Genomic DNA, 24,624 nt, shown 5'->3' on the forward strand with positions numbered 1-24,624 from the left:
GCTGCTTTTTCTCTCATCTCAATTTACACATCTTCCTGAGGTTTCCACAAACATTTCTGAGAAGCTTCACAAATTGCTTTGACTTCCAGTAGCTAGTTATTGGCATGGCCCATTCAGCATCATTAGCAGGGATGCTGCTGTAGAGGAGAAAAAGGCCCCAAGGCTAGAATAGCCCATTGTGCCCATTTCGTCTTAGGGGTGGGTCACTGAACTGCTCCAGCAAATATTTTAACAGGAAAATAGGCAGTGCATCCCATGCTCAGAGCCCCTTTCAGGCTACACTTCCAAGCTCTGTGAACAGATCCTTGTACTTACTATAGGGCCTACCCACAGCTTTAGCCCCTATGATCACAAGGCCTCACTAACAAGAATATCCTGTGCCCATATTCAGAAACCTTGATAGCATTTTTTGTTTGAGTAAACCAGGAGCAGAAGGCAACTAAAATTTTCTTCAAGGCAAACTCCTTGAATTAAAAACACTGATATCATATAGCAAACCTGAGATTGCCCTGGAATTCACAACACCCTTGTAACACTGACAAAAATTAAATAAAAAAGGAAGGAACCAGAATTTTTACCATCATATATGCACTAAGCTATCAATTCTTACATGCCTTCAGTTTACACCCTACAGCTGTGGAGGGCATCACCAAGTAAAACAACCTCAAAGAAGCAAAGTTACACAGCCTCCAAATTGTGAGCCATGTTATACTTTTTCTTACTAAAGAGATTTTACCAGCTCAAATTTTTGTTTTCAATATTGACTGAACCAAAGAAGATCTTTATATAAAGTCACCTTTAAGGTCAAAAACTAAGAAGTGAATAACTAGATTTAATGACAAAAACCAGCCTTACTTACAAATAGTTTTTTCCTAACGTAGTCACTTCACCCACTTAACATCATGTCCGTTTTTACTTTATTACCTGCTGGTTTGCTCACTTTTGATATTGTAAAGAACAACTTCAAGTTTAGAGGCAAGGCAAACTGCCTCTTTTAGCTTAAGAGGAGAGACACTGCTGTACTCACACATGTAACTTCCTGCTCTTTGTTTTAAGCATTTCCAACATCTGAATAAAAGCAATTAAGCTTCTGCAGTCTTAAACAGAAATACCAGAGTTTTCCTACCTTTATCTGCACTCAGGACTTCTTAGGGCTGCTCTCCTTGAATTTCAGGATAAGTGATGAATCCCCAGAGCACTCAGAAATATCTTAGTTAAGCAGTCACTCTTGCACCTTCATACCCAGAAGAAGTGAACCAGCAGATGTTGAGCCTCCCACTGCTGCTCCTCCTTGCTCGGGGCTGCAGGGTCTGAGCAGCCATGGGGGGGAGAAAGGCCAGGCCCTCCCCCAGGCAGCAAGAAAAGCTCCCTGGCTCACCTGGCCCTGATGGGCAGCAGCTGTGCTGCATCAGCACCCTGCCAACCCTGGGGCACAGGGAATGGGCATCAGCTGGGCCTGGCACAGCCCCAGCACCTGCAGCTGCCTGGAGTCACCACCCTTCTCCTCTGGGCTGGCACTGGCCAGTCTGTGGGGCTCTTCAGCCTGCTGGCGGGAGGAGGCCTTTATTGATAAAATACTTATCTTTTTTTTTCATAGAACAAATAGGGAGGGGGAAAAAAAGGTGTGGTTAAATTTGTTGTTCTACTCGTTAAGACACAGTAGAGGTACTCTAGTTTCATATCTCTCTTTTTATAATTGTTTCCATCCACACTGCATGTGTCTTGATATGAGCTCCTCTTTGTATGATCTCAGCACTTTCAAATAAATAATAAGCAATACAACTAACACCTATCAAACATTAATTCTTTTATTCCGTTCGGAGAAAGAGGAGAATATAGTAAAGCATTTTATGATGCTTGATACATATTTGATGGTGTTGTTCTCCACTTCTGTTGCTGCATGCTGCATGCTAAAATAAAGATGGCTCTTTAGTTTCTCTCTCAGGTTGCCTTACACAGAAGGGATTCAGAGTTGTCTGGTTGGCAGTTTACAAGGGTAAAAGTATCATCTTTTGTAAGGGAATTTATTGCTTTGACATCCTTTAGGAAAAGGGATGCAGAATGTAGCCCATTCTTTATTTTCCAAAAAGTGCTGAGCCAAAATAGAAAAGTCCATCAGAAGAGACTTGGCTAGAGACATTGCACAGACAGACCTAGTATGTTACATCTAGGCCAATAAACTAATTAGATAGTAAATATCAGAAGACCTACTTGTTCATTAAACTAATTGAGCTAATACTGTCCAGACATTAAAATATGAGGAGTGAAAGCTATGTGCAAACAAAACAGCTGTAATGACTTTCTGATAAATACTGCCTGGCTGCATAAGGCTGTGGGATATTACTCAAGGGGAGTAAAAAGATTTCCTTTGCACAGCAGCAATAATCTGTATATTCTGAGAGAATTTAAACACATGATTGAGATCTACAGCACACCATGTTCACTGCAGAGGTGGAGATGTTGCAGCTAAGCTTGTATTAGAAACCAGCATCCCTGAACAGACATCTCATCTTCAGGAAGGTATTTTATATTACATTTTTGGAGAAAGAGACAAGGGATGTTTGAACTAAAAGGTTGGCAAGAATAAGAGAAAGAATCAGTTATTGGAATTGTCTAATTTAACTTTTACTGCCTCAACAAAACAATCAAAATAAAGAGAGAAAATAGAGCTTCTGGGTCTTATGTACTTAGAAGATGAATGTAACTCTTCTTTTTAAAGTTCAGATTTTAGAATCATCACAGAATAGTTTGGGTTGGAAGCAACCTTAAACATCATCTTGTTCCAACACCCCTGCCATGGGGAGGGACACCTTCCACTACACCAAATTGCTTAAATCCCCACCCAACCTGGCCTTGAGCACTTCCAGTAATGGAGCACCCACAGCTTCTCTAAGAAAGTTGTGTTGCTCCAATAAGATTGTGTGACTGCCACAAAAGTTCAGTTCAGCTGTCTCAAGTTAATATTAAGAATCCACATTCTGCCTGGAGTAACTCAAATGGAATGCATAAATCACAGTGCTTCTTCCTTTTGAACAGTTAGAGGAAACAACATTCATATCAATACCTTCAAACCTCTCAATGGCAGTTGACTGCTTTGGGCTGAAAGGAAACAAGAAACTATTCCAAAGATCATTTTCAAATGGACTGTCCTGAAGTTGAGGGTTTCTTATGGTCCCGGCTGTTTATACTACTCCACCTGTATCCAAGTGATAGAAATTTAATCACCCATTTATGAGATATCCTCTAATCTGATAAGGAACTGTAAAAATATTTTGAGAAATAGATCTCAGCAGAACTTACTGCAGATGCCCTACAAGTCTCTTACAGCGAAATCATTTATCAAATATGTGAGAACCTGTCAGGAGTGAGGATTTCTGAACCTTGTCCTAGATTGTTTTTTATATATGGATTAATGAATGAAATAATAAATCAAGAAAGACTGCTGTGCTCTGATTATTCTCAGTTCCTTGTATACAGCTTCTTTTAATGTCCTACCTGCAAGGCAATGGGGAGAAATAGCACAGAAGAAGATAGGCCTGGAGAGAATCAGCTCTTCTTTTTGTAGTGATTCTACCTAGTGCTGCTTACCCTTTTTTTATTCTATTTGCTCTAAAAACTGGGTGGGAAACAGAATTATTCCCTCCCTCAGAACACCCATGAGATCTGAGGGAATGAGTTTCTTCAGACATAGCAGAATTACTGACAATATTTCAGAAAACAGTATAGATTTTACAGCATATTTTTTCTTGTCTACAGTGAAGCATGGAAACACATGTAACAAATTTAGGCATTATTATATCTTTTAGTCTTCAAAAGCAGTCAGCTGTAGCCTTACTACTACTGTCAGTTACAGTCCTAAAGGTCACAGTTATTACAGAAAACAGTGTTGATTTAGGTGTCTAATCTAGCTAAGATAACTTGTTAGAAGTTGATCTGAAAGCAAGTGAGAGCACCAACATGAAGGTGTTACACCTCTTTACCAATTTATTTAATTTTTAATTATGTGAATTTGCCATACATAGAAACCCAAATGTCTTGGAAATTAATAAACTTTCATAGTCTACACCGGAGAGTACCTGGCAGGTAGTACACAACAGGGTCCAAGAGTCTTTTCTCAAAAGCAGATTTTCCTTCTGTAGCTTGTAGAATCTGTCTAGATTTATTTTCTTTCAGGCATTACAAAGTCTTTGGGAAGAAGTGTAAATGAGGAGGAGACATTTCAGGCTCCCAACTGTGGAGGCTATATGACTTGTAATCACAAGTGCTCTGACAGTGTTTGCTATTCTGTTGCTGGAAAATCCCCCTTGCCTATCCTGAAGCTTTTATTTTCTCTTTATCCCTCATTTGCATTCTCTCTTTCATCCAAACAACACCACAAGTTCAACATTTTGACAGGTTGTCATCAGTACCATCCCTATCCTGAGGGCTAGATCCATGATGTACAATTGCTCTCCACGGCCTCTTTCATCTTTCCTATGGAGCAAAGGAGGATGCAGAGAAATTTCAATGTTTTAACATGCAGACTACTATAGAAAGGGGGGATAATGCATTTTAGCATTCAAAGGGGTGGGTGCCAGATTAATGTGACAAACCTGCAAGAAGCTGGATAGATAGCCAGGAAGAGATGACATAAGGTGCAGTAGAAAGAGTTTTAAATTGGTGCTGAAACAAGCCATGTTAGCACTGATGTCATGAAGTCATGGAGTGTTTGCATACCACAGCAAGTGTTTGTTTTCTCCTTAGGGACAGTTTGTGTTTACTATAGCTGACAAGAAGAAAGGTGAGGAAGAAAGAGACAGTCTGTTTTAAAGCAGGATAGGAGAAGAAGAAAAAAAAAAGGCAAGTCTTTCAAATTTTCCTGGTGTTTGGAGAATATTTTGCTCTGCAATTTTAACAGATTGTAGCTGGTGAAGGGTGGGAGTCCTTCAAAAGAAGGAACATGAGAAAACAAAATGGAAATTGTCAGTTAAATCCTGAATCTGAATTCACCAGGATGGTGTAGGGTAGAGGGGTCTAGAAACTTGAAGTCAAACAGGCCATGCATACTTCCTGATCCCATCAATCTAATATAAAATGGCCCAGACTATATTTATCCTACATATACCTAGACTGCATTTATCTTACTGCTAAAAGGAGCAGATCAACTGAAATTTCAGCATGCACATATACTCATTATATATATATATATATATATATATATATATATACTCAATAAATATGCACATATACTCACCTGCAGTGCAGTTTGGGTCAAAAAATATCCCAGCAGTCTAGGGATTTTTGGTTAGCCCTGTGCACATAGAGGGTTTAGAAGATAATAGCTGATGGGAACCACTGAACAGTCCCACTAATAATAAACCTGGGACAGTTCATTTCCCTTTGTGGTCCTGGGTTGGCTCCAAAGACAACAATTGCCAAAATCAAAAAGAACTCTTTCAATACAGTGACTCAATATACTCACTGAATATACATAGAAAGACTGTATTAAAAATATTTAACATATAGATACATATTAAAAGTAAGTACTTAGCCTACTTAGCCTAGTACCATACCAAGTTTTTAAATGAAAGAGATATTCTTCTATGTACTTCAAATATACTTCTATGTACTTCAGAATTGAGATGCTAAATAAAATCAGTATTTCAAGGTAGAACTGTCTCACTGCTTATTGTTCAGTAGCCAGAACAGAGTAATTTCCTATTGAAATTAGAAATTAAACAAAAATTAAAGTATGGCTCGTCTCAGAAACTCTCAATGCAGACAAGTGATGGTATTGTTAACTCCAGTTTTTTGTAATCTATGTAGAGATTTCTTTTCCTAATTGGAGATCCCTAACAAACACACTAAAAGAGACATGTATGTAGTGAATTTTTGTGTACAGACATGCCCATAACAGGTTAAATATCTTCAGGTGACACCTCCTTGGACAGGTAATTTCTTGTTTTCTTTTGCACTAATGCTTAACAGCCCAGCTCAGAGGAGACCTTGGAATTCCTTAGGCCGGGGAAGATGTAGGAACATAATTTTAAAGAATTTGAGACTTGGTGTATTTGTTTTTCTCAGCCTTCATTTAGATTTACAGCATTAGGGAATGTTTTTAAGTATTTTATCCATGTATCAATTATTCTCTGAAGAGGGCTTCACTGTATATCTACAATATTGCACTTGTGCAGTAAAAACAAGCATCTGAAGAACCCTCATGAAAATACATAAAAGCCAATTATTGTGATTTGTGTTTACATTCCAGCTGTCTTCTAATGAGATTTTTTCCATGCCATTATAAAAAGAGGATAGCACTGTCAATTTCTGGACTCAGAGATAAAGTTCATTAAAACATTTAAGTATCAATTTCACATTTTGTCCTATTGAGAAATTTTCCTGAAAAGATATTAATTTAAACATATCCAGGAGTGCCATCATGAATTAAAAAATCGATTAAATAGAAGCAAATAACTGCACAATGGGAGTGAACTCAGCCACCCCTTTACAGCCATTGTCCCTTCCCAACTCATAGGAACTGCTCACCTTTGATGATAAATGCCCAATGTATTTTGGGGCAGTCAAAAGGACAGGTCTGGCTTCCAGAGGAATTCTTCCAGACTACTAATATTTCTCCTTGACTTTGGGCAGGGGATAGATGATCCAAGGTGTGACCTTGCTACTGCCAGCATGGGAACTCCAGGCTTATGGAACGCCTCTATCTAACCTGCCCACCCCAGGCGTGGAGACCTGGAGCCCCAAAGCCCCACACACACAGACACCAATGTCCCTGCCCAAAAACACTTTGCTGAGCATCCCAGCACAGCTCAGGCACCTGCCCCACATACAGGAGAAGTTGAATGAAGCCCTGTGGGAAGTGGGAGGGAGTGAGTATGCCACAATAACACACCCAAACTGCAGCTGCTGTCATAGCACAGTCAATGCTCCCGTTTCTTAGAGGGTGCCATTCGCAGTCTTAATTACAAAACAAAAAAATAATATGATCCTCTTACTGTATGTCTTTCTTCACCCTCTCATCTGCTCTGGTGTTTTAAATACCCAAGTTTTAGTTAGAAACAGATGCCTCAGCTTTAGCATACTCTTGTAATGGCTTAGTACTCTAGGTAAGACCAAAGACAGAGGAAAAATACACTACGCTGTGCATAACTTCTGAGCAAATGGACTTGAATATTCATTAAACAACATTTAATTTAAACACCCAAACCCTAAAAGCAGCAACATATGGGCCTGTTTTATTTTACATAAGCTGAATAGGAGGTTGTGCCATTAGTTTCTGCAGACATAATGTTCATTACAAATGAAGTATGTTTTCCTTTAGGGAATGCACCACCATTTCTGTAGTGTTGTCATTCCCCCAAAAGGTTCAGTATACTTACCATATGAAGTACTATTCTTGGCAATGTGCTTCCAAATGTAAACAAAATTCCCATAGATTTTCATAGACAAGGGGAACCTGAGGCAAATTAAATTCCTTAATAAGAAACAAACAATGAAAAGAGCCTTCCCTTTTCAGTATTTTACCATATTTAAAAGACTATCTCGACTTCATAGTTTGGTACAGGGGTTTTTCTCCTACTCTTTGTGATGGAACATTTTTGCATAACTGTGTGATACGTGGTTCTACAGTCCTCTGCTGGCTAAAGGATTACTTGCACAATCCCTTTCTGAATCTAGTTGTCTTCTTATATGTGCCTTTACTAAAAAAGAAAGTTATTTGCTCTTGAAGTTTGCATAGATTAAAAATGGCTGGATAAAAACATTTTGATTACTCAGCAAGGTCCATGAAAAAATTTTGCACATGCTCCTGTACTTCATATCCCAAGATAGCTACTTAAGCAGTAAAACAATTGAAAAAAAAAGAAAAAAAAAAGTCTGGGAGAACTAAGCTGAACTAAGCAAGAGAAGATTCACTACAAAAGAAATTATTTTGTATCTTTGCTAAATAATACAGTTATAATGTAGGACTGAAGAAGTGTAGAATCTTGATACACCTGGGAAGTCTATCCCCTTTCATCCACATAACAGCAATATAAAATGCTTTGCAAACTTCCCTTGACCCTGCAGACAGCACCCTCAGGTTTCTGCCAGGTTTTTTTGGCACTTGTACCCACAGAGGCTCCAGTGGAGTACTGATGAACCACTAGGAGAGTGATAAATAAATTGCTTTGTATGAACTTTGTGATTATTATAATTCTTACAGGGTCTATGGGAACATAAAGATAGAAAAAGCACCTGCAAGCTGAACAAATAAAAGAAACAAAAAGCCACTGGCAGCTTGAACAGAGACAAGATATTCTCTTGGCTAAGCAGGCTTGTGGGTTAAAGAAACCTCAGGAGTCTTTAAGGGGACAGAAAAAGATCAAAGATTGAAGAACTAACTAGCTTCCCCACTTCTAAAACATGAAAATCAGTAGTAATCACACAAAGTATTTAAAGGACAAGGTTTTTATGCTACGGGCCAATGAACTTTGCTACTGAACATGGGGATTCAAGTTATAAACCTTAGAGAATGCCCCTAGTTAGGCAGCCAGATATGGGAACAGCTCAGTTGTGAGACTAAAAGGGTACAAAATTATGTTTATCTATCATCACTGACAAGAGTTCATCCCCACACAGTAAGTCTGGAATGTTCCAGTGTTCCCACGTCACACACAGCACAGAGGAATAAAGTAGCAGGATATTTTAAGTACCTCACTCTTTTAAAGGCATAAGTGCAAATATACTTCTGTACAAATACATAGAATAGACTATTTCAGTTGGAAGGGAACTACAATTATCATTCTGTCCAATGATCTGACTGAGTCAGGGCTTCCCTTAAAGCAGATATGAAGGGCATTGTCCAGGGAATTGTAAGGTCATCCAGTGACATGCTGCCAGGTCTGCAGGAGCGCCTCACTTGTCTTCAGCAGGACAGGATTTTCTCAGGAGGCTCCCCCAGCTCTGTCTGTGCAGCACACCACATTAAAGCTCCTGTAAAACTATTTTTTACTCCTACACTAAGGCTTTCACCCAGGTCATCAGACACTTCATACCAACAAAGTATTGCCAGGAGCCAAAACATGGTCACACCAAAATAAAGTATTCACCATGCTGAGGGGACATTTATTTTTTTTTTTCAAAAGCACAAATCAGAGTGACAAAAGGCAATTAACACAAATTAAGATTTTCATGTTTAATAAAAATGAAAAAAATGCATATTGCACTTAGTGTTTAATGACAGATGTTTATTTTTCAGCATTTCTTTGACCCTGGACAATTCAATTTCACTCTGTTTTCTGTGGTTTACGCATGAGTACAGTCCTTCAGTGCTTGTTTTTTCAAGCACCATGCAGTTCAACGCTAGGAATAACCCTCAGTTTAATTAACTCCTCAAAAACATACAAGTTTAGTATTAGTGTGTGAATAGGAAGCAGCCTCTCCCAGTCCTAGGTCCTTACATGATTTTTTCCTTTTGTAATGCCCTGAAGTAGGGCCTCAATCAACCTCTCTACAATAACTGGAATTGATCAATTAAAATAAACACTTCAAACATAAAATCTCTCAGCTCTCATATTTTCTGATATCCTTCTACTTGCCTGAAAAAACAAAACAAAAACTTAATTTCACCTCTTGTCTGTGGCAGGATCCATCACAGTATGAAGAGAACAGGGAAACAAGCTATGCAACAAGTATTGACCAACATTTAAGGAATTCAACTGTTTCCACTCTTTTAATTTAAAAACATTAAGCTGTTTTGATTGTTATTTTTACATTGGCTGTTAAACCAGACAGAAAACATTGAAAAAGCAAAATGTCAGTCACAATTTTCTACTTGCAGCCAACACTGTGCAGGAGATATGGATCTGAGGTCATCTGTCACAGAAAAGTTTTATTATCAGTGATTGAAACCTGTTATCAAATCAACACAAATGATGCCTGGCTTAACAAACAGGCTAGCAAAAATTGACAGAAAATGATAGCAGGGTAGCAGCTCCAGTGCAATCAAATCAGATCATCATGAAAGGCAGCGAAGCATGTTTCTCCTAATGGGGGTCAGTGTGCAGCTTGGCCAGCTTCATTAAATAACAGCTGTATTTTAACCCAGTGAACACAAGTACAAACTGTTATCATCCACCCTAGTGAAGCACTGCACTCATCGTTTTTGCTGGTTGTGCAACAACTACTGTGTTAGGAGAAGGCACAGGCGCTCTGAATCCTCTGCCCCAGCACATTGCTGGACTTTACCTAAGATCTGTGTATGAACAGCAGCCACAGAAAGAAGATGGAGCTTTGTCAGAGCACTGGCTGCCAATGGCCAGCTGTAGGAATCACAGTTACCACACAGGATGTCTTTTAGTCACTTCTGCAGCTGCTTCATTAGCCACAGTCCTTACAGAGAGCAATAAATTAAGAGGAAATTTACGGAATTCGAGATGTGGACAAAATTTCCCAGCGCATATTTTTAAGACGTAACAAGAATTCAAAAATGTTAGCAACAAACTCAAGTTTTCATTTAATGCCTTCATAATAAAAGTGTCCAAAGACATGAATATACTTAGATGTGCCTACTCCTGACACTGATTTGTAAAAGTTTACTTATTGGAAAATTTACCTGCTCAGATGCAATTTGACCAGCATTCGTACAAAAAATAATTAACTACTTTTATCTCATCTCTTAGCAGTACCAAAAACCCCATCCAAAAAAAGGTTCACTAGATCTTGTTTTGCTCAAATAGAAGCACATGAGCAGGAAACACTGACAACAGGTATTTCAAACTTTTATTAATCTAGTATCATCAAAGGCTGTTACTGGACGTTCTATTTCCTTTCTGTAAGAAACCAATGACAATAAAATGAATTTTTAATAGGAACTGACCAAAATAATATTAACAAGTTAATTTCTTCTGACTGCTGCAAACAGATTTGATAGTGACCTATATACTTCAGTTCCTAAATGACACATTTTCTATCAATAGAAAGAACTCACATTGCCCATTCAGCTGACTGTTGGGACTGTAGTCTTCTCAAAGCATACTATGCCTCATTTATTTCAAGCTACTGTTGGTCAGCTTCATTTCTTCCCTTCAATATTTCTTGTCCAACTTGTTACAAGCTGGTCCCTAGACAAAACCACCTCATTGCACCCAGGTGGTGCCAAATTTTGCCCTTACCAAAGCTCTCTTTTTCTGTGCAGCCAGGACCATAATCTACAATTTTGATTCCTACCTACAGGAAAACACCAACATTTTTTGTGTGTGCAACTCCAACAAGCCCTGGCCATTGTAAACAGTGATTATTACAAGTCTTTCCACATATATAAATTTGAGATTGCTTGCCACCTGATTAATTTAGAAGTTGTTCTCCAAAATTCCTTCATCTTCTAATCCAGATTCCAGACTGTTGTTAAATAGACAAAATTACTGAGATCCTGAAATATGAGGGCCAGGCCAAGCAGGCAACAGTGACAAAGCTACTATCTCTAAATGATGGGATGTGCCAAGTTCAGCAGGAAATAAAGGGTTCCTTCAGCACACAGTAGGGAAAAAAGCGAAGATTCCAGTTCCACTTAATTGTTTTACCTCCCACAGGAAAGGGGATTAACCTAGTGTTCACACATGACATGTGCATTAAACCTCTGAGTTACAGACAACCTGCTACACCTTGCTTAGACTGGAGTGCAGAGGCAAACACTGGCAGAGCAAACCCACAGCTGCTGAAGCACGATGATTGCAATAATATGGCACCAAGCTGTAACCATTTCATTCCATCTGCTTTGCAGTGTTACTGTACTACCCACATAAACAAATCTGTATTAAATAAAATGTAAGACATTACAAAGCTGAGGAAGAAAACCTTCAGTACTCAAATTCCAGAAACAATTTCTTCTGGAGGTAGACATCCCCCCCAGAACAGTACTGTTAACTATGTAAACTCAAAACATCAATCCCACAGAGGGCACTGTGCCACATACCTTTATGCAAGCACTTATTTACAGATCCTTTCTTGACTGCATAGCATTAAGGTAAGGAGGCCTCTGAAAAGAGCAACTAGAATTTGTGCCAGCAGACTAGAGCTTTCAAGTAGTAAACATTTGGAAAACACTAACTCTACAGTCTTCACTGAAACAGATGGTTTCCATTGAATTTAAACCAAGAGTGAAACAAGCATATCACTTGACTTCCCAGCTCCTTCACACAACTATTTTTAATGCATGTCTTCAAAGAAATTGACCTCTTTGGCAGGGGACAATTTGGCCTCCTTTCAGCCTATTCTATGAAAAATTGCTGGGTGTCTTCCTTGTATTTGGATTGCTGTGTTCACACCACCCCCTAGTGATTGTTCTATCACACTAAACAGTGTCACTCCTCTCTCCTTTCATGCTGAGCATTATATATGGGAAGTGTTTACTGCATACAGCATCACAGCTGTATGAGCTGCACAGCTAACAGTGTGATGCTGCTGAACACAGACAGCAACCCCACCAGCTCAAGACTCGAACTGAAGGTACTACAAGAGGCATTAAGTGCTTCATCTATACTTAGCAGATCCTGTACATCCCCTTTCAAACTCTTTAACAACTCTTAGCTGTGGTAGCACTGGTTTTCTCCCTCAAACACTAAAAGCACTTTACCTGTTTGACAATGTGCTGCCCAGTAAAAAGGTAGTGCAACTCAAAACCAATGCATTTAGGTAAAAAGTCAGAGCCTTATTCAACACAGTTGCTAGAGTTGCCCAGTCTGTTTCAGTCCTACTTAAAGTACAGAATTTCTGCTTTCCATACTCCTCAAAATACCTGCACACCAGACTGCCCACACTTCTATCTTAAATGGCTCTTGTAACACTATCAGATCAAAAATTAGGCGTTATTAGGAGAATTAAGCTGACACACAGCTTACAGGCCAGAGACAGACAGCAGAGCCTGTCCTGATAACTCAGGGACACAAGACAAATCCTTCCTAATGCCTTCATTAGCCAAAATCTTAACTGTGGAAGTAGGCAGCTCTGAGTGTCTCTGTGCACATGTTTGGTTCTCCCTTGCTCTATGTTCTAGAGGTCTATATAAAACAGGCAGCCAAACAAAAGGACTTTGCAAACACAGTTTGAACAAGACCATGCCTACCTCCAACACTACCTGCTTGGAATTAGCTCCTACTACTACCTGTAGGATGCTATGGTTCACTTTAAATTGATACTCAAAACAAGACTTGTTTAATTATGAACAGATTTTAATCCAGTGCAAACCATACACCTATAATGAATTTCTCAAACATTACAAAATGGTAGCTTTTGGATCAAAATTAAAAGGCAAACCAGTATTTTATTGACAGAATTTATTGATGTTAAATTCAGATGAGCATTCTCTGCTTTCCAGAGTTATTCATTCTCTATTTCTTCATAGAATGATGCTGCCTGTAAAGGAAAAAACAGATCATTAACACACAAAAACAATTTTTACACTTGTGCTTTTATAAAGCCTGAAAGACTGTTTCCCAAATAAGTAAGGTGAACCACCCTGCTCTTCTTGTAAGAGCATAAAGCTCAAAATTTCCCAGCACTGCCATGGCAATAAATGAGCCTAAATTATAGCAATTTTGCAGAAGAGATCACCAAGCTACAACTGCTTTGACAGATTTCCGTTTAAGACATTACACTCACTATATCAGCTCCCAGACAGACTGTTTAATGTTTAAGTTCCTTCCAACTGAGTCACTCAGACCATTTGTAATAAAACCAGTTTTTTTCTGGAGCAGTCATTGACCACAGCACTTAGGTTACTGCAGCAAAGATATAAAAATGTAGTCTGACTTGTCTGTAAGAGCATCCTGTTTGTAAGTATTTACCTCAAAATGAATACCTGTAAGAAAGCAACATACATCTCTTCCAAACATAGCTATCATGCTACTTCAATCTCTTTTAGACAATAAAACCCAAACATCTATCCTCTTTAGCATACCTACAAATGAAAAACAGTAACACTAAAGAATCAGCAACTGTGCTAACAGTAAATCTGAAGTACCTAATGTACTATTTCAGTCTTTATACTGATCAGGTATTTCATGCAAGTCAAGTCACATAAGATACCAACTCAGTAGTAAGTGCAAAAGTGGTTTGTAAATATTCTTAGCCTTAAACTCTTGCACTGGGTTCTATGTCTGCACAGGTACCACAGTCTTTGCAAAAATAAACCTCAGAGTTGTTATCATAATGACTGCACTGCTGAATGGCTGCCCTTACAAAGCATTCTGAAGGCATACCTGTTATCTGTTTTCCACCTGAAGAATGTTCATTTACTGAAAAAGAGAAAGCATCAATTAGTAACAATTTTATCTAAATTCTACTACTGTAGAAAACTGAGCTTTGAGGGTTTTTACTGACATTCATGTACTGTTTTCAATTAACCACATTAAAATGTGATAGGAAACCCTCGAAGTTGTGACTACTGCAGAGACAGAAGACTTAGACTTCACTCACTCCCTTAAACTCAACAGCTATTTAGAGTTCAACTAATGCTCAGAATGCAACTGCCTGTTCAATTACACCTACAGGCCACAATGGCTTCCAAGTGCTTACCCATCCACACTTCTGTTTGACAGCCCCACCTGTCAAAGGCTGTCACAGCTACAGCTGTGACATTTAAGGGAGAGAGGAGATTATTTGGCATTTCAGTATCACTATTTTAAATGCAAAGACCAGGTGAAGCACATCCACATATTCTTGTTCCCAATTTTAGCAAGCTCAGCCAGCTCTAGAGCCAAAGAATGTATTAAGTAACACAAAATATTTGAAAATGCTTCTCTTGAAACTGCAGGGAAAATAAAATGGGAATGCTAAAGGAGTGAGAAGTTAAAAGAAGCATCAAAGAAAACTATGCTGATGTCTTGTTAAGTTATGTCTGATTTTTTCATGACTACATCATATGTAACTTTTAGAATATACAATTGCCTAAATATTTCTCAGAATCAAGTACTGACACATTTACAAGGTAAAATAATTCTCACAGATTCTGTAGGTGGACTCAGAAATGTGTTCCAGGGCTCCTATTAAAAATTCTTCCACACAGCTGTGATAAGGATGATGAACCATACCACATCATGATCTCTGAACATGCATTTCTGAAGACAAAGCTCAGTGTATTTCACAAATGGTTTTCTATAATGCAGCACAGAATTCTGTTCAAGTACGTTGTTTGGGAAATGAACAAAATAATTCATCTTAAGTGACAACACAAAGATTAGCAAATCTGGTAAACAAGTCAAATCTAACCCATGCATACTCATCAACTGAAAGATCATTTTAAAAGACATCAAAATATCTCTAATCAAAAGCACAGTTTGCCTACCACTAAGACTACACGTTAGTTTGACAAGTACTTGATACAGAAGTCCCATCTCCCATGTAACTGCTACAAGGCACAATCCTTGCCTTCAATTTCTAAACTGCTGGTATGCTTTAGGAGCTTCTATGAACTGGACGCCATTAATAATTCAAGTGAGTCATTTGTTCACTTTTCATTAACACTCAAAACCAGCTACCTTCAGGTGCAAAAATCTTAAAAGAAAAAGTTCCTCCATACTACTGGGACTGGTGCAATATGAAATGGCTCCTTTGGCACTGACAGAAGTGTCTAACATTAGGTTTTACTACTAGTAGTAATATTTGGTGTTACTACTATATCAAATGCTAATTTTGTGCCATAAACCATTGTAGGACTTCATGATTAAAACAGCATTAAAGCACAAAGGAAAAAGGCTCCTAATGTTTTCCAGCAAAGTAGTTCCCTGATCTACTAACTGTCAGTAACACTTGTTCCTTTCCACCCAGGGGTAACAACAACTTCACATCCACTAACTACAAAATGTAATTTCACTGAGATTTCCAATTCCACTGTAATTTGTATGTTAACTTGGAACACTGCTGGGCAACAGTAAATAAAGTTTAATGCTGACAACTGTGCCACTTCCAAGCACCATCTCAAACGTAGCAGGTGTGATGTGACTTAGCTTTCACGTACACCACTACTTTCACACAATGGTCAGGTTACACATGCAAGTGCACTGTACTACTTTGAATCAGATCCTGTGGTGACTGATCCCATGTCTCAAGTCAACAACATTGAGTTACTTGCATTTATTCTCACTGGGAATTATTATAAAGCTGATTCACTAATTTCAAAAGGTCTGGTTTGCTAGTAGCCAAATTTTACTTCCGTGTCACACAAATAAAATTCATTATGTCATTAAGTGAACCCTCACATGACAGATGTAAGTTCAAATCAAACATGCATACAAGGCAGTACAGTGCTTCCATTAAAAGAATAGACACATTTCAGTGATGTGTAATTCAGGCACCAAATCCATGCTCATTTCCAGTACCTGCAGATACTTCATTTCTGATGGAGAGTTCCAAGAATGAAGGAAAAAGCAAAAGTGAAGATTACTACAGTTCAAGATAGCAAGATATTTTCACAGCTACAGAACTAAGCATCACAACCCATTACCCTCTCTCCCCTTGTTAAAACACCTGAAAAAAACCTCACTGGCCTGCACAGCTTATTCAATTTTTATCAGAAGATAGAACACTGTGAGGGAAAGTGACTGGCTTCCCACCCAACCTGTTCCTCAGCTTTGATTCTGTTTCATGATGGAAGAGGTCTGCCTCCCCCTAACCTGCCTTTATCAGGTCACAGCCACAGCCCAGGGGGCTCTATCAGTCTAGCCTCACCAGAGGAAGACTCCACCACCTTGGGCATCAGTCCCTCAAACCCCAAGGCATTCTACCTTATCTTTCTTACACACTGTCCTCACTGCCTACACCACACATCCTTAACAAACTTACCTGGGTAAGGAACACCATACCAACACTAACTTGGTGGAGTAAGCATTAGGGGTTTAGGCAGCCTGATTAACAAGTGTTAAGATTATCTCAAGTGTGTATTGCGAGACTGAGTTATGTGATTAGAGCAACACTGTTAGATTGATGAAGTTTAACAGTGACACAGAGGAAACAGTAATTTAGGAAGCATTGTTTCATGTCATATCAGCTAGGCTGGCAGCAGTGAGGAGCAAAACTAAGCTACTGAGCTGATGACAAGCTATACAACACAGAGTTTACCTTCTGTTATCCAGTAGAACAGGTGAAAAAATGGAAGAAAAACAATGTTATTCTGTTGTAGAACTCATAATCAACATTTCAATAGCATATGCTCACTCTGCCTTAAAAGATATGCTCATCCTACCTTCTTGCCAGCACCAACATTTGCCTTGGCTGTGCCCCTGACTTTCTTCATTCTGTTCTTACGCTCTTTTCGCTGCTTCCTGGAAGTCTTCTTCTTTTCATACAAGCCGTGCTATTCAAAACAGTTGAAAGTTGCTTTTAACATTGTTTCTCTACTAACGACTCTTTAATAGTTCTAGAATTTCTGAAATGTTCAAACAAAGTTTACATATGAAATATTAACTAAGTAGTGAGATCATTAACTAATGAATGATTCAACATAGAACATAAACATTGAAGAGGCACATGGATCAGCCCCATTTCTTATGCTTATTTTATACTCCAAATATAGCTTTGTTAAAAGTTACTGCTAAACACCTCTGGTATTATCAGTTTTGCCTTCCCAATTCCCTAGCAATAGAGAATAAAAACACACTTGGCCTATTTTGCAAATGCAGAAGTTAACATGTGCTATTTTACGAGCTCTCATACAACTGTACTTTACAAAACCTGAGTTTTTACACATGCAAATCCTGCTTCCCAGACATGAGAAAACAACATACCCTGGCAAGCCTGTGCTTGGGTTCGTTTTTCTTTGCATAGTCCAGGGAATCATAGATCATGCCAAAACCAGTTGTCTTGCCACCACCAAAGTGAGTTCTGAAGCCAAAGACGAAAATTACATCAGGGGTTGTCTTGTACATTTTTGCCAGCTTTTCCCTGATTTCTGTTTTGGGGACTGTGGCCTTTCCAGGATGAAGAACATCAATGACCTACGAAAGAATTTAAACAATTTGATAAAAGGTCAATGTCCAGTACACAGCCCCACCAGGTGCTACAGTCACACCATGAGCTCAGCATTTAAACTAAGACACTTGAGGAGCACAAGCTATAATTCATTTGACACAAAAGCATTCAGAAGTTTCTTGCTTCACTGAGTTATTTCAACTGAAAAATACCTTTAAAATTATTAAATCCAACAATAGATCCAATGTCACTAAGCCATGTTCTCAAGTGCTACATCTACATGTCATTTAAATACCTCCAGAGAAGATGTTTTAACCACTTCCCAGAGGAGCCTACTCCAATGCTTTCTGCTTTTGGTGCAGAAATTTTCCTCAACATCCAGTCACAAGCTGGTACAACTCCACCATCACAATTTACCTTGAGCATACATCAACACATTTAAACCCATACGCTCTTACAATTTCTTATTTAAGAACCCCAGAGATTTTAAGGGCCCCATATTTATAGCAGCTAAACCTTCTTCCAGCCCAGAACCACCAAAAAAATAAATGCAATTTTCTGTAGTCTTTTACCATCTGCTTGCGCTGCAGAAGTCTGTTGGTCATGAACTTCCTGGTTCGGATGGTCACTGTGTCATTCTGCAAAAGAAAACATGCAATAAAACAAAACAATAGCTACAAATGCAACAGAAGCTGAATATGAGCACAAATAATGCACACTACCACAAGGTTTAGGAGCCTCAGATATTGACAGTGACCTCACAATGTAAGTGGGCTTGTCTTGGGCCACAGAAAACACCTTGAATTAATAAATACAGCGAGAAACTGACAAACTCATCCCCAGTGTCCAAACAGAACAGCAACAGACACACCTTCACTACCATGAAAAGCTGACGCAGCTTTCAGTAAAAGACATGGATTTCAATCCCAAGTACTCTAACAATACAACAGAAGCTTCCTCCTAAGCCCAAATGTTACTGCCTCTATGGCTTCCCACCTCTAAGCACAAGGGAGCACCCAAGATTCCTGGATGTTCTTGCTTGAAAAGAAAAACAGGTCAGTAGGTCCAGAAAAGCTTAGCCAGTTTTTTCAGTAAACTACATGCTCAGCATGGCACTTGGTGTGTTAGCACCAGACCTCAAAGTAAGAACATGAAGTGGGTGGGGGTAAAGCACAGGGTGAAAGGGAAGTAAGCATACAGAACAGAATGATTAACCATGCACTACAATAGTAAAGAAACTCTTCCTAATCCTCACGTCAAATCACCTGGGCTCGAGTACTACTGCCTGGCACCAATAAACAGAGTCTGGCTGCATCCTCTGATACCCTCCTCCAAACACTGATAAGGCAGCCTTTCCATCACCTCTTCTTGTGCTGAAGACGTTCAGCTCTCTCAGCCTTTCTTCACAAGAGAAATGCTCCAGTCCCCTTTCACTGGAACCGCTCCAGGACCTTCATGTCTGTCCTGGACTGAGAAGCCCAAAACTGGACATTCCTCTCCAGGTACAGCCGCACCACGGCTGAGAAAAGAGATCAGCTCCCTCGAGCTGCCAGCTATGTTCTTCCTGACACAATGTACAAGTTTCTCTAAAAACCCTGCACATCACTGCTTCCACAAGGCTTCCAGAGAGGAACAGCCGCAATAATCGCGAATGCGACCCACGGCAGCACCCAGAGAGCGGCAGCACACGGGTGCTTCGTTATCACAGTACGGACACAGAGCGGCCCAACCCGCAGCACCGCCCTCACCCCGCAGCTCGCTGCTGCCGGCAGGCACGGACGCGCGGCGGCCCAGCCACAGGAGCCGGGGCTCGGTGTCCGCCATACCCCCGCGGGCGGGTGCGGGCGGGCCGGGCCGGCAGAGCGCGGCGGTGCGGGGGCGCGGCGAGGCACGGATGGCGCCGGTATAGGGCGGATGGCGCGGCTCAAACCAGGCACTCACCATGGCTGCCACTGCCGTTCCTGCGACCGGAAGAGAAAGAGATCGACAACCCCTCCCAGGCCAATTATAAAGAGGCACAGACGTGCTTCTACCAGTTGTAGAACTGAGCGTGGCGCCGCCCTTTTTAGCGTCGGTCCTGGCCCGAAATAGCGATGGGCGTGGCTTTCGTGTGCCCTATAAAGCCGGTCGCAGAAAGCGCGTAATGTCCTGATAGGGAAAGGGTGAACTTCCTGTGTGCCGCCTAGCGCTGTTGGCCGAGCTCAGCCCCGCTGTGTGCTGTCCCTGTTGTCGGGCCGTGCGCGCTGGGGCTCTCGCAGCTGGTGACCTAGGGCTGCTGTGGGGACACGCAGAACCACGGACTGAATGTGGCGGCGCAGCCCGGTTGGGAAGTTGCTTGGGGCTCCGGGAGTTGGGCTTTTTTAGCCTCGGGAAGAGATAGCTGACAGAGAGCCTCATTCGTGTGTATAGGAAAGCAGGGGTGTCAGAGAGCGGGGCTGGGCTCAGCTCCGTGGTGCTGGCTAATAGGCCAAGGGGCGGTGTGCCGGCGATGCTCGGGAAGTTCCCCCTGAACACGGAGAGCAGTTTCTTCGCTGCGCACTGAGCAGGTTCCCTCCGGGGAGGTGTCCCCCGGTGCCGGCAGGGGGCGCTGCGGGCGGAAGCCGCGCTGACCGCCCCGGCCCAGGCCCTGCGTGCAGCCGCCCGGGCCCCGCTGTAGCCGCCGCGATGGTGAAGGAGCAGTTCAGGGAGACCGATGTGGCCAAGAAAATGTGAGTGGGGTCGTGCGGTGCCCGCGGGCTGTGGCGAGGAGCGGCAGAGTTGTGGGGGACAGAACCGCTGTAGCCGAAGCTGGCAGAGCGTTGGTGTGGAGGGCCGTGGTGAGCAGCTCGTGACACGGCCGCTCCGCTCATCGGAGCGCTGCCGCAGGCTGGGCTCTCCCACATGGGTGACTGTGCCTGTGCCCAGCTAGGGGGATGCCCCGGAAGGTCGATAAGTCCCTCAGATAAAAACCACCAACTCACCGTAAAGCAGCTTTATTTTTTATAGTTATTTGAAAAGATCCTGTTTCAGCAATGTTTTGACTCAACCTAGCTACCTGTGCATTGTTTTAGAATGCTTTGGGGTCCTAAGAAGGGCAGCGAGGCTGCTGAAAGAACACCAGCCCTAGGGGGGAGCGTCTGAGGGAGCTGTGGTGTTCTGCTTGGAGAAGAGGAGGCTTAGGGGGCAGAGTTTATCTCTTTTTTAAAGCCACCTGAAAGGAGGCTGTTGCCAGCTAGGAATTGTTTTCTTCTCCCAGGCAACCAGTGACTGAATGAGAGTGCCTTAAGTTGCACTAGGGAAGGTTTAGATTGGGAATGAGAGAGAACGTTGTCACAGAGGGATGTTGAAGCATTGAATAGTTTGCCCGGCGAGGGGTGGAGTCGCTGTCCCTGGAAGTGTTTAAGGAAAGCTCAGATGTGGCACTCAGTGCTGTGGTCTAATTGACAAGGTGGTGTTTGGTTATAGGTTGGGTTCAGTGATCTCTGAGGTCTTTTTCAACCCAGTTGTTTCTGTGATAACTTGCATGTAGGTGTGTTTGTCATTATAAGTAGTTTTGCGTGTGTGTATATATATCTATATGCCTATGTGTATGTACCCATACATATATTTGAAATTTCCTATCCCAGTAGCCACATCTGTTTTGGCATGAAGTCTCCGGAAGAGATGCGTCAGCAAGCTCACATTCAGGTGGTCAGCAAGAATTTGTATAGTCAGGACAACCATCACTCTCCGCTGCAGTATGGAGTGCTGGACCATCGCATGGTGAGGACCTTTCTTTGGTTTTCCAATCTCTTTCTGGGGAGTTGCTCAAGTGGTTAAAAAAAGGTTGGGGTCACTGAAACATAATGTTTGTCCAAAGTAAGTTCAAATGAGTCTTTACTTGAATTTCATAGACTGTTAGTTGCAATGCCAGTTACTATTTTTACTGTTTTGGTGGGCAGGAATGCATTCTCTTGAGGCAGGAAGTAAGTTACTTTTCTCCCAAACTGCTGGGATACCCAGAGGCATGTGTCATCCAAATGCCACAGTGTAGATTGTAGTAATCTGTAAATAATTCTAAGTAACAGTCTGTAAATAATTTGTAAGAGCTGCCCAAGTCCAGGTCATTGTTGTCAGCAAGGGGCTGTGTGTAAAAGCCATTTTTCTTAAGGGTCTGAGTGACTGTAATGCTATTGCTGTGCTTCTGATGCTGGGGAAAAGGAGTGGCTTTGCTACTAGGATTCCTGGCGAGTTTATAAACTGCTGTGTTCTGTATCTATCCTATCAGTTACAGCTAACTTTTTCTCTGCATGTGTGTTGTCTTTCTCCCAAAGGGAACCAGTGAAAAAGACCGTCCCTGTGAAACCTGTGGCAAAAGTCTGGCTGACTGCTTAGGGCATTATGGGTACATTGACTTAGAACTACCATGCTTTCACGTTGGGTACTTCAAAGCTGTGATAGGCATCTTACAGGTAAACATGATCGTGATTTCCTGTCAGTTTCTGGTCTAAAAAAGGACATTTTCAGTAAAGATGATGCTTGAAAGTAGTTGAGAAGGCCAAAATAAGGTTGCATTAGGAACCTATGTTTGTGTACATTTTCTTTTGTAAAATACATGTATTTAAAGACCAGTCTTAGTGATGTTCTATGTAATCTCAGATTGCAAAATTCTATTATTTTTCTGCAGTTTGAATTAAATATATGTAGGATAATTTGGCTTTCAGAACATCCAAGTAAATCAAAGCTCTGTTTGCTTTATATGGATTTAATGCCCTGCAGAGCTTAGCTAATTATTTGCCTTATTGACTGTATTTTTCTCATGTGCTTGTTAGTGTATATTCCAGTATGTGATTTGGTCTTCTAATCAAGACAGTGCTATATCATTCAAAGAAATGCACTGTGTTGAAGAACTTAAGCTGTAGTTCAAGAGGTTACATCTCTGAATGTGTCTCTGAAATAACTGTGTTTATACACGTTTACCTTTAAGATGATCTGCAAAACCTGTTGCCGCATCATGCTGTCAGTGGAAGAAAAAAAGCAGTTTTTAGATTACCTAAAACGACCTGGCCTTACATATCTTCAGAAGAGAGGGCTGAAAAAGAAAGTGTCTGAGAAGTGCCGAAAGAAAAACACTTGTCCCTACTGTGGGGCCTTTAATGGTGAGTATCAGCATGAGCAGTTTGTGATGTTATCTGCTCTGGTGGTTTTCACCTTGTGGTAGGATCCAAATCTTGAATATGTTTGTTCATTGCACAGCTAGTGGGTGTTCTCTCTGGCCTTCATTAAGAAACAGGTAATTGCATTTTTAGAGCCAGGCACATCCTTTTTAACCTCGTTTGTGTGGATACTGACATTTTCCTAGTTGCTTGTAGTATTTCATGTTTCATGTTGTAACCAATATTTGATACTTCAGTCATGACAAAAACACCCCTTTTAATGTGTTTTTTAAAATATTGGGAGCTATTGGCAATGATGAATATGTTCATATAGAAGCATTGATAGCATTTGTAATTTTGAGTGAGCATCATTTTTCATCACTGAAGTAAATTACCTTAAGATTATTCCTTCTTCAGGGCAGAGTATTTTTGTAAGAGTTTGTATGTGGTTTTCGAAATAGGTCTTGTTTTTTTTTCATTTACACTGATCACCTGCTACTGCTGTTTAAGGAATTGGTCTATTACAGGTTTATAGTAGATGGTTAATCCATAACCTAACTTCTAACTCATGAAAATTGTTGGTTCTTTGCTGAAATGTTAAGCAACTCAATAAAAGTAGAACTGTTTTATCATAGGTGCCCTGTCTACACATAGGGGGCATAAACAGTAGGCATTTAGAGAAGTTACATGATGGGTCAGAATACTTCAGTGAAACAAATTGAGCATTTGGATTTGTCTGTGGAAGTTTCATGAATCATGTTAGCTGCGTGACATGGAAATATTTATCAGATTTTTGTGGTAATTCACTTCCAAAATTACTTCAGAAGATACTGGTAAGATACCTAAATGGCACTTCTTAATCCTGTTTTTAGTGTGGAAACTTCTACTTTAAAAATATCTGCTGTGAATGAGATGAAGCTGAATTAAAGGTGTGGGCTAAACCACCTACTTTCAGCCTCAGAGGCTGCACCATCATGTAGGTAATACCAAGCCATCCATATAAAAAGGTATAACTTGATTGTCCTTTTATTGGTCTGAGTTTAGGAAGCTGGTTAATAATGCTGATAAAGTTTTAATTTTTTCTTATGTTCGCTGAAGGTTTAGCATGTTTTAGAACTGTAACTTACTTAAGTTTTGGTGGTGTTTTTGTTTTTTTTGAAATAAAATCCCAAGGCAATCTATATTTAATTCCTTGCAGGAACTGTGAAGAAGTGTGGTTTGTTGAAGATAATACATGAAAAGTACAAGACAAATAAGAAAGTTGTAGATCCAGTAGTATCTACTTTTCTCCAGTCCTTTGAAACTGCCATTGAATATAACAAAGAAGTGGAGCCCTTACTGGGAAGAGCTCAGGTGAATTTTATTATTTTATTATTTACCTACATATTTTGCTCTTTTTTTGTGCATGAAATAAAACTTCTTAAAGCCTTGCAATGTATCAGCTCAAGTCTTGTGATGACCCAAGAATTTTGTATATCAAAAGATGGATGAAGAATGTTTGTATCCAGTGCAATAATGTTAATTTCCTAAAATGAGAAATTTAGTATATTAGCATGTTCTGGTACACCAT

At 40.4% G+C, this 24,624-nt stretch overlaps 2 protein-coding genes across 4 annotated transcripts in view; one reads left to right on the forward strand and one right to left on the reverse strand.

Annotated features, from left to right (window-relative positions):
• Positions 1-13,293: 13,293 nt before the first annotated feature.
• RPS24 (ribosomal protein S24) lies at positions 13,294-20,015 on the reverse strand. 2 transcript variants are annotated; one of them, XM_058810288.1, is made up of 7 exons: positions 19,882-20,015; positions 18,513-18,578; positions 17,757-17,966; positions 17,216-17,326; positions 16,353-16,369; positions 14,235-14,270; positions 13,294-13,389 (listed from the first exon to the last, which is right to left on the reverse strand). In XM_058810288.1, exons 1-5 carry the CDS (start codon positions 19,882-19,884, stop codon positions 16,364-16,366), a joined length of 396 nt encoding a protein of 131 aa, XP_058666271.1. In that variant the 5' UTR covers positions 19,885-20,015; the 3' UTR covers positions 13,294-13,389; positions 14,235-14,270; positions 16,353-16,363. The 2 variants fall into 2 exon arrangements, with proteins under 2 accessions (XP_058666271.1, XP_058666272.1); XM_058810289.1 differs by lacking the exon at positions 16,353-16,369.
• A 469-nt stretch (positions 20,016-20,484) lies between these two features.
• Positions 20,485-24,624, forward strand: part of POLR3A (RNA polymerase III subunit A) — a 32,708-nt gene continuing 28,568 nt past the window's right edge. For both annotated transcript variants that reach the window (XM_058810118.1, XM_058810119.1), the window contains exons 1-5: positions 20,485-20,648; positions 21,546-21,681; positions 22,233-22,370; positions 22,886-23,057; positions 24,253-24,407. In XM_058810118.1, the coding sequence (XP_058666101.1) occupies positions 20,605-20,648; positions 21,546-21,681; positions 22,233-22,370; positions 22,886-23,057; positions 24,253-24,407 (645 nt within the window). In that variant the 5' untranslated portion in view covers positions 20,485-20,604. The remainder of the gene's footprint in view (positions 20,649-21,545; positions 21,682-22,232; positions 22,371-22,885; positions 23,058-24,252; positions 24,408-24,624) is intronic.

This window comes from Ammospiza caudacuta, chromosome 9 (genome assembly GCF_027887145.1).
Source record: "Ammospiza caudacuta isolate bAmmCau1 chromosome 9, bAmmCau1.pri, whole genome shotgun sequence".
Classification (NCBI taxonomy): domain Eukaryota; kingdom Metazoa; phylum Chordata; class Aves; order Passeriformes; family Passerellidae; genus Ammospiza; species Ammospiza caudacuta.

Bases quoted from the DNA above. Each gene is read 5' to 3' on its own strand.
- RPS24 (XM_058810288.1), bottom strand. The intron at 17,967-18,512 runs GTAAAAGACTAC...ATTCTTTCGTAG, and splicing joins TTCTGCAGCGCAAGCAGATG to GTCATTGATGTTCTTCATCC. The intron at 17,327-17,756 runs GTATGTTGTTTT...TGTTTTGAATAG, and splicing joins CCAAGCACAGGCTTGCCAGG to CACGGCTTGTATGAAAAGAA.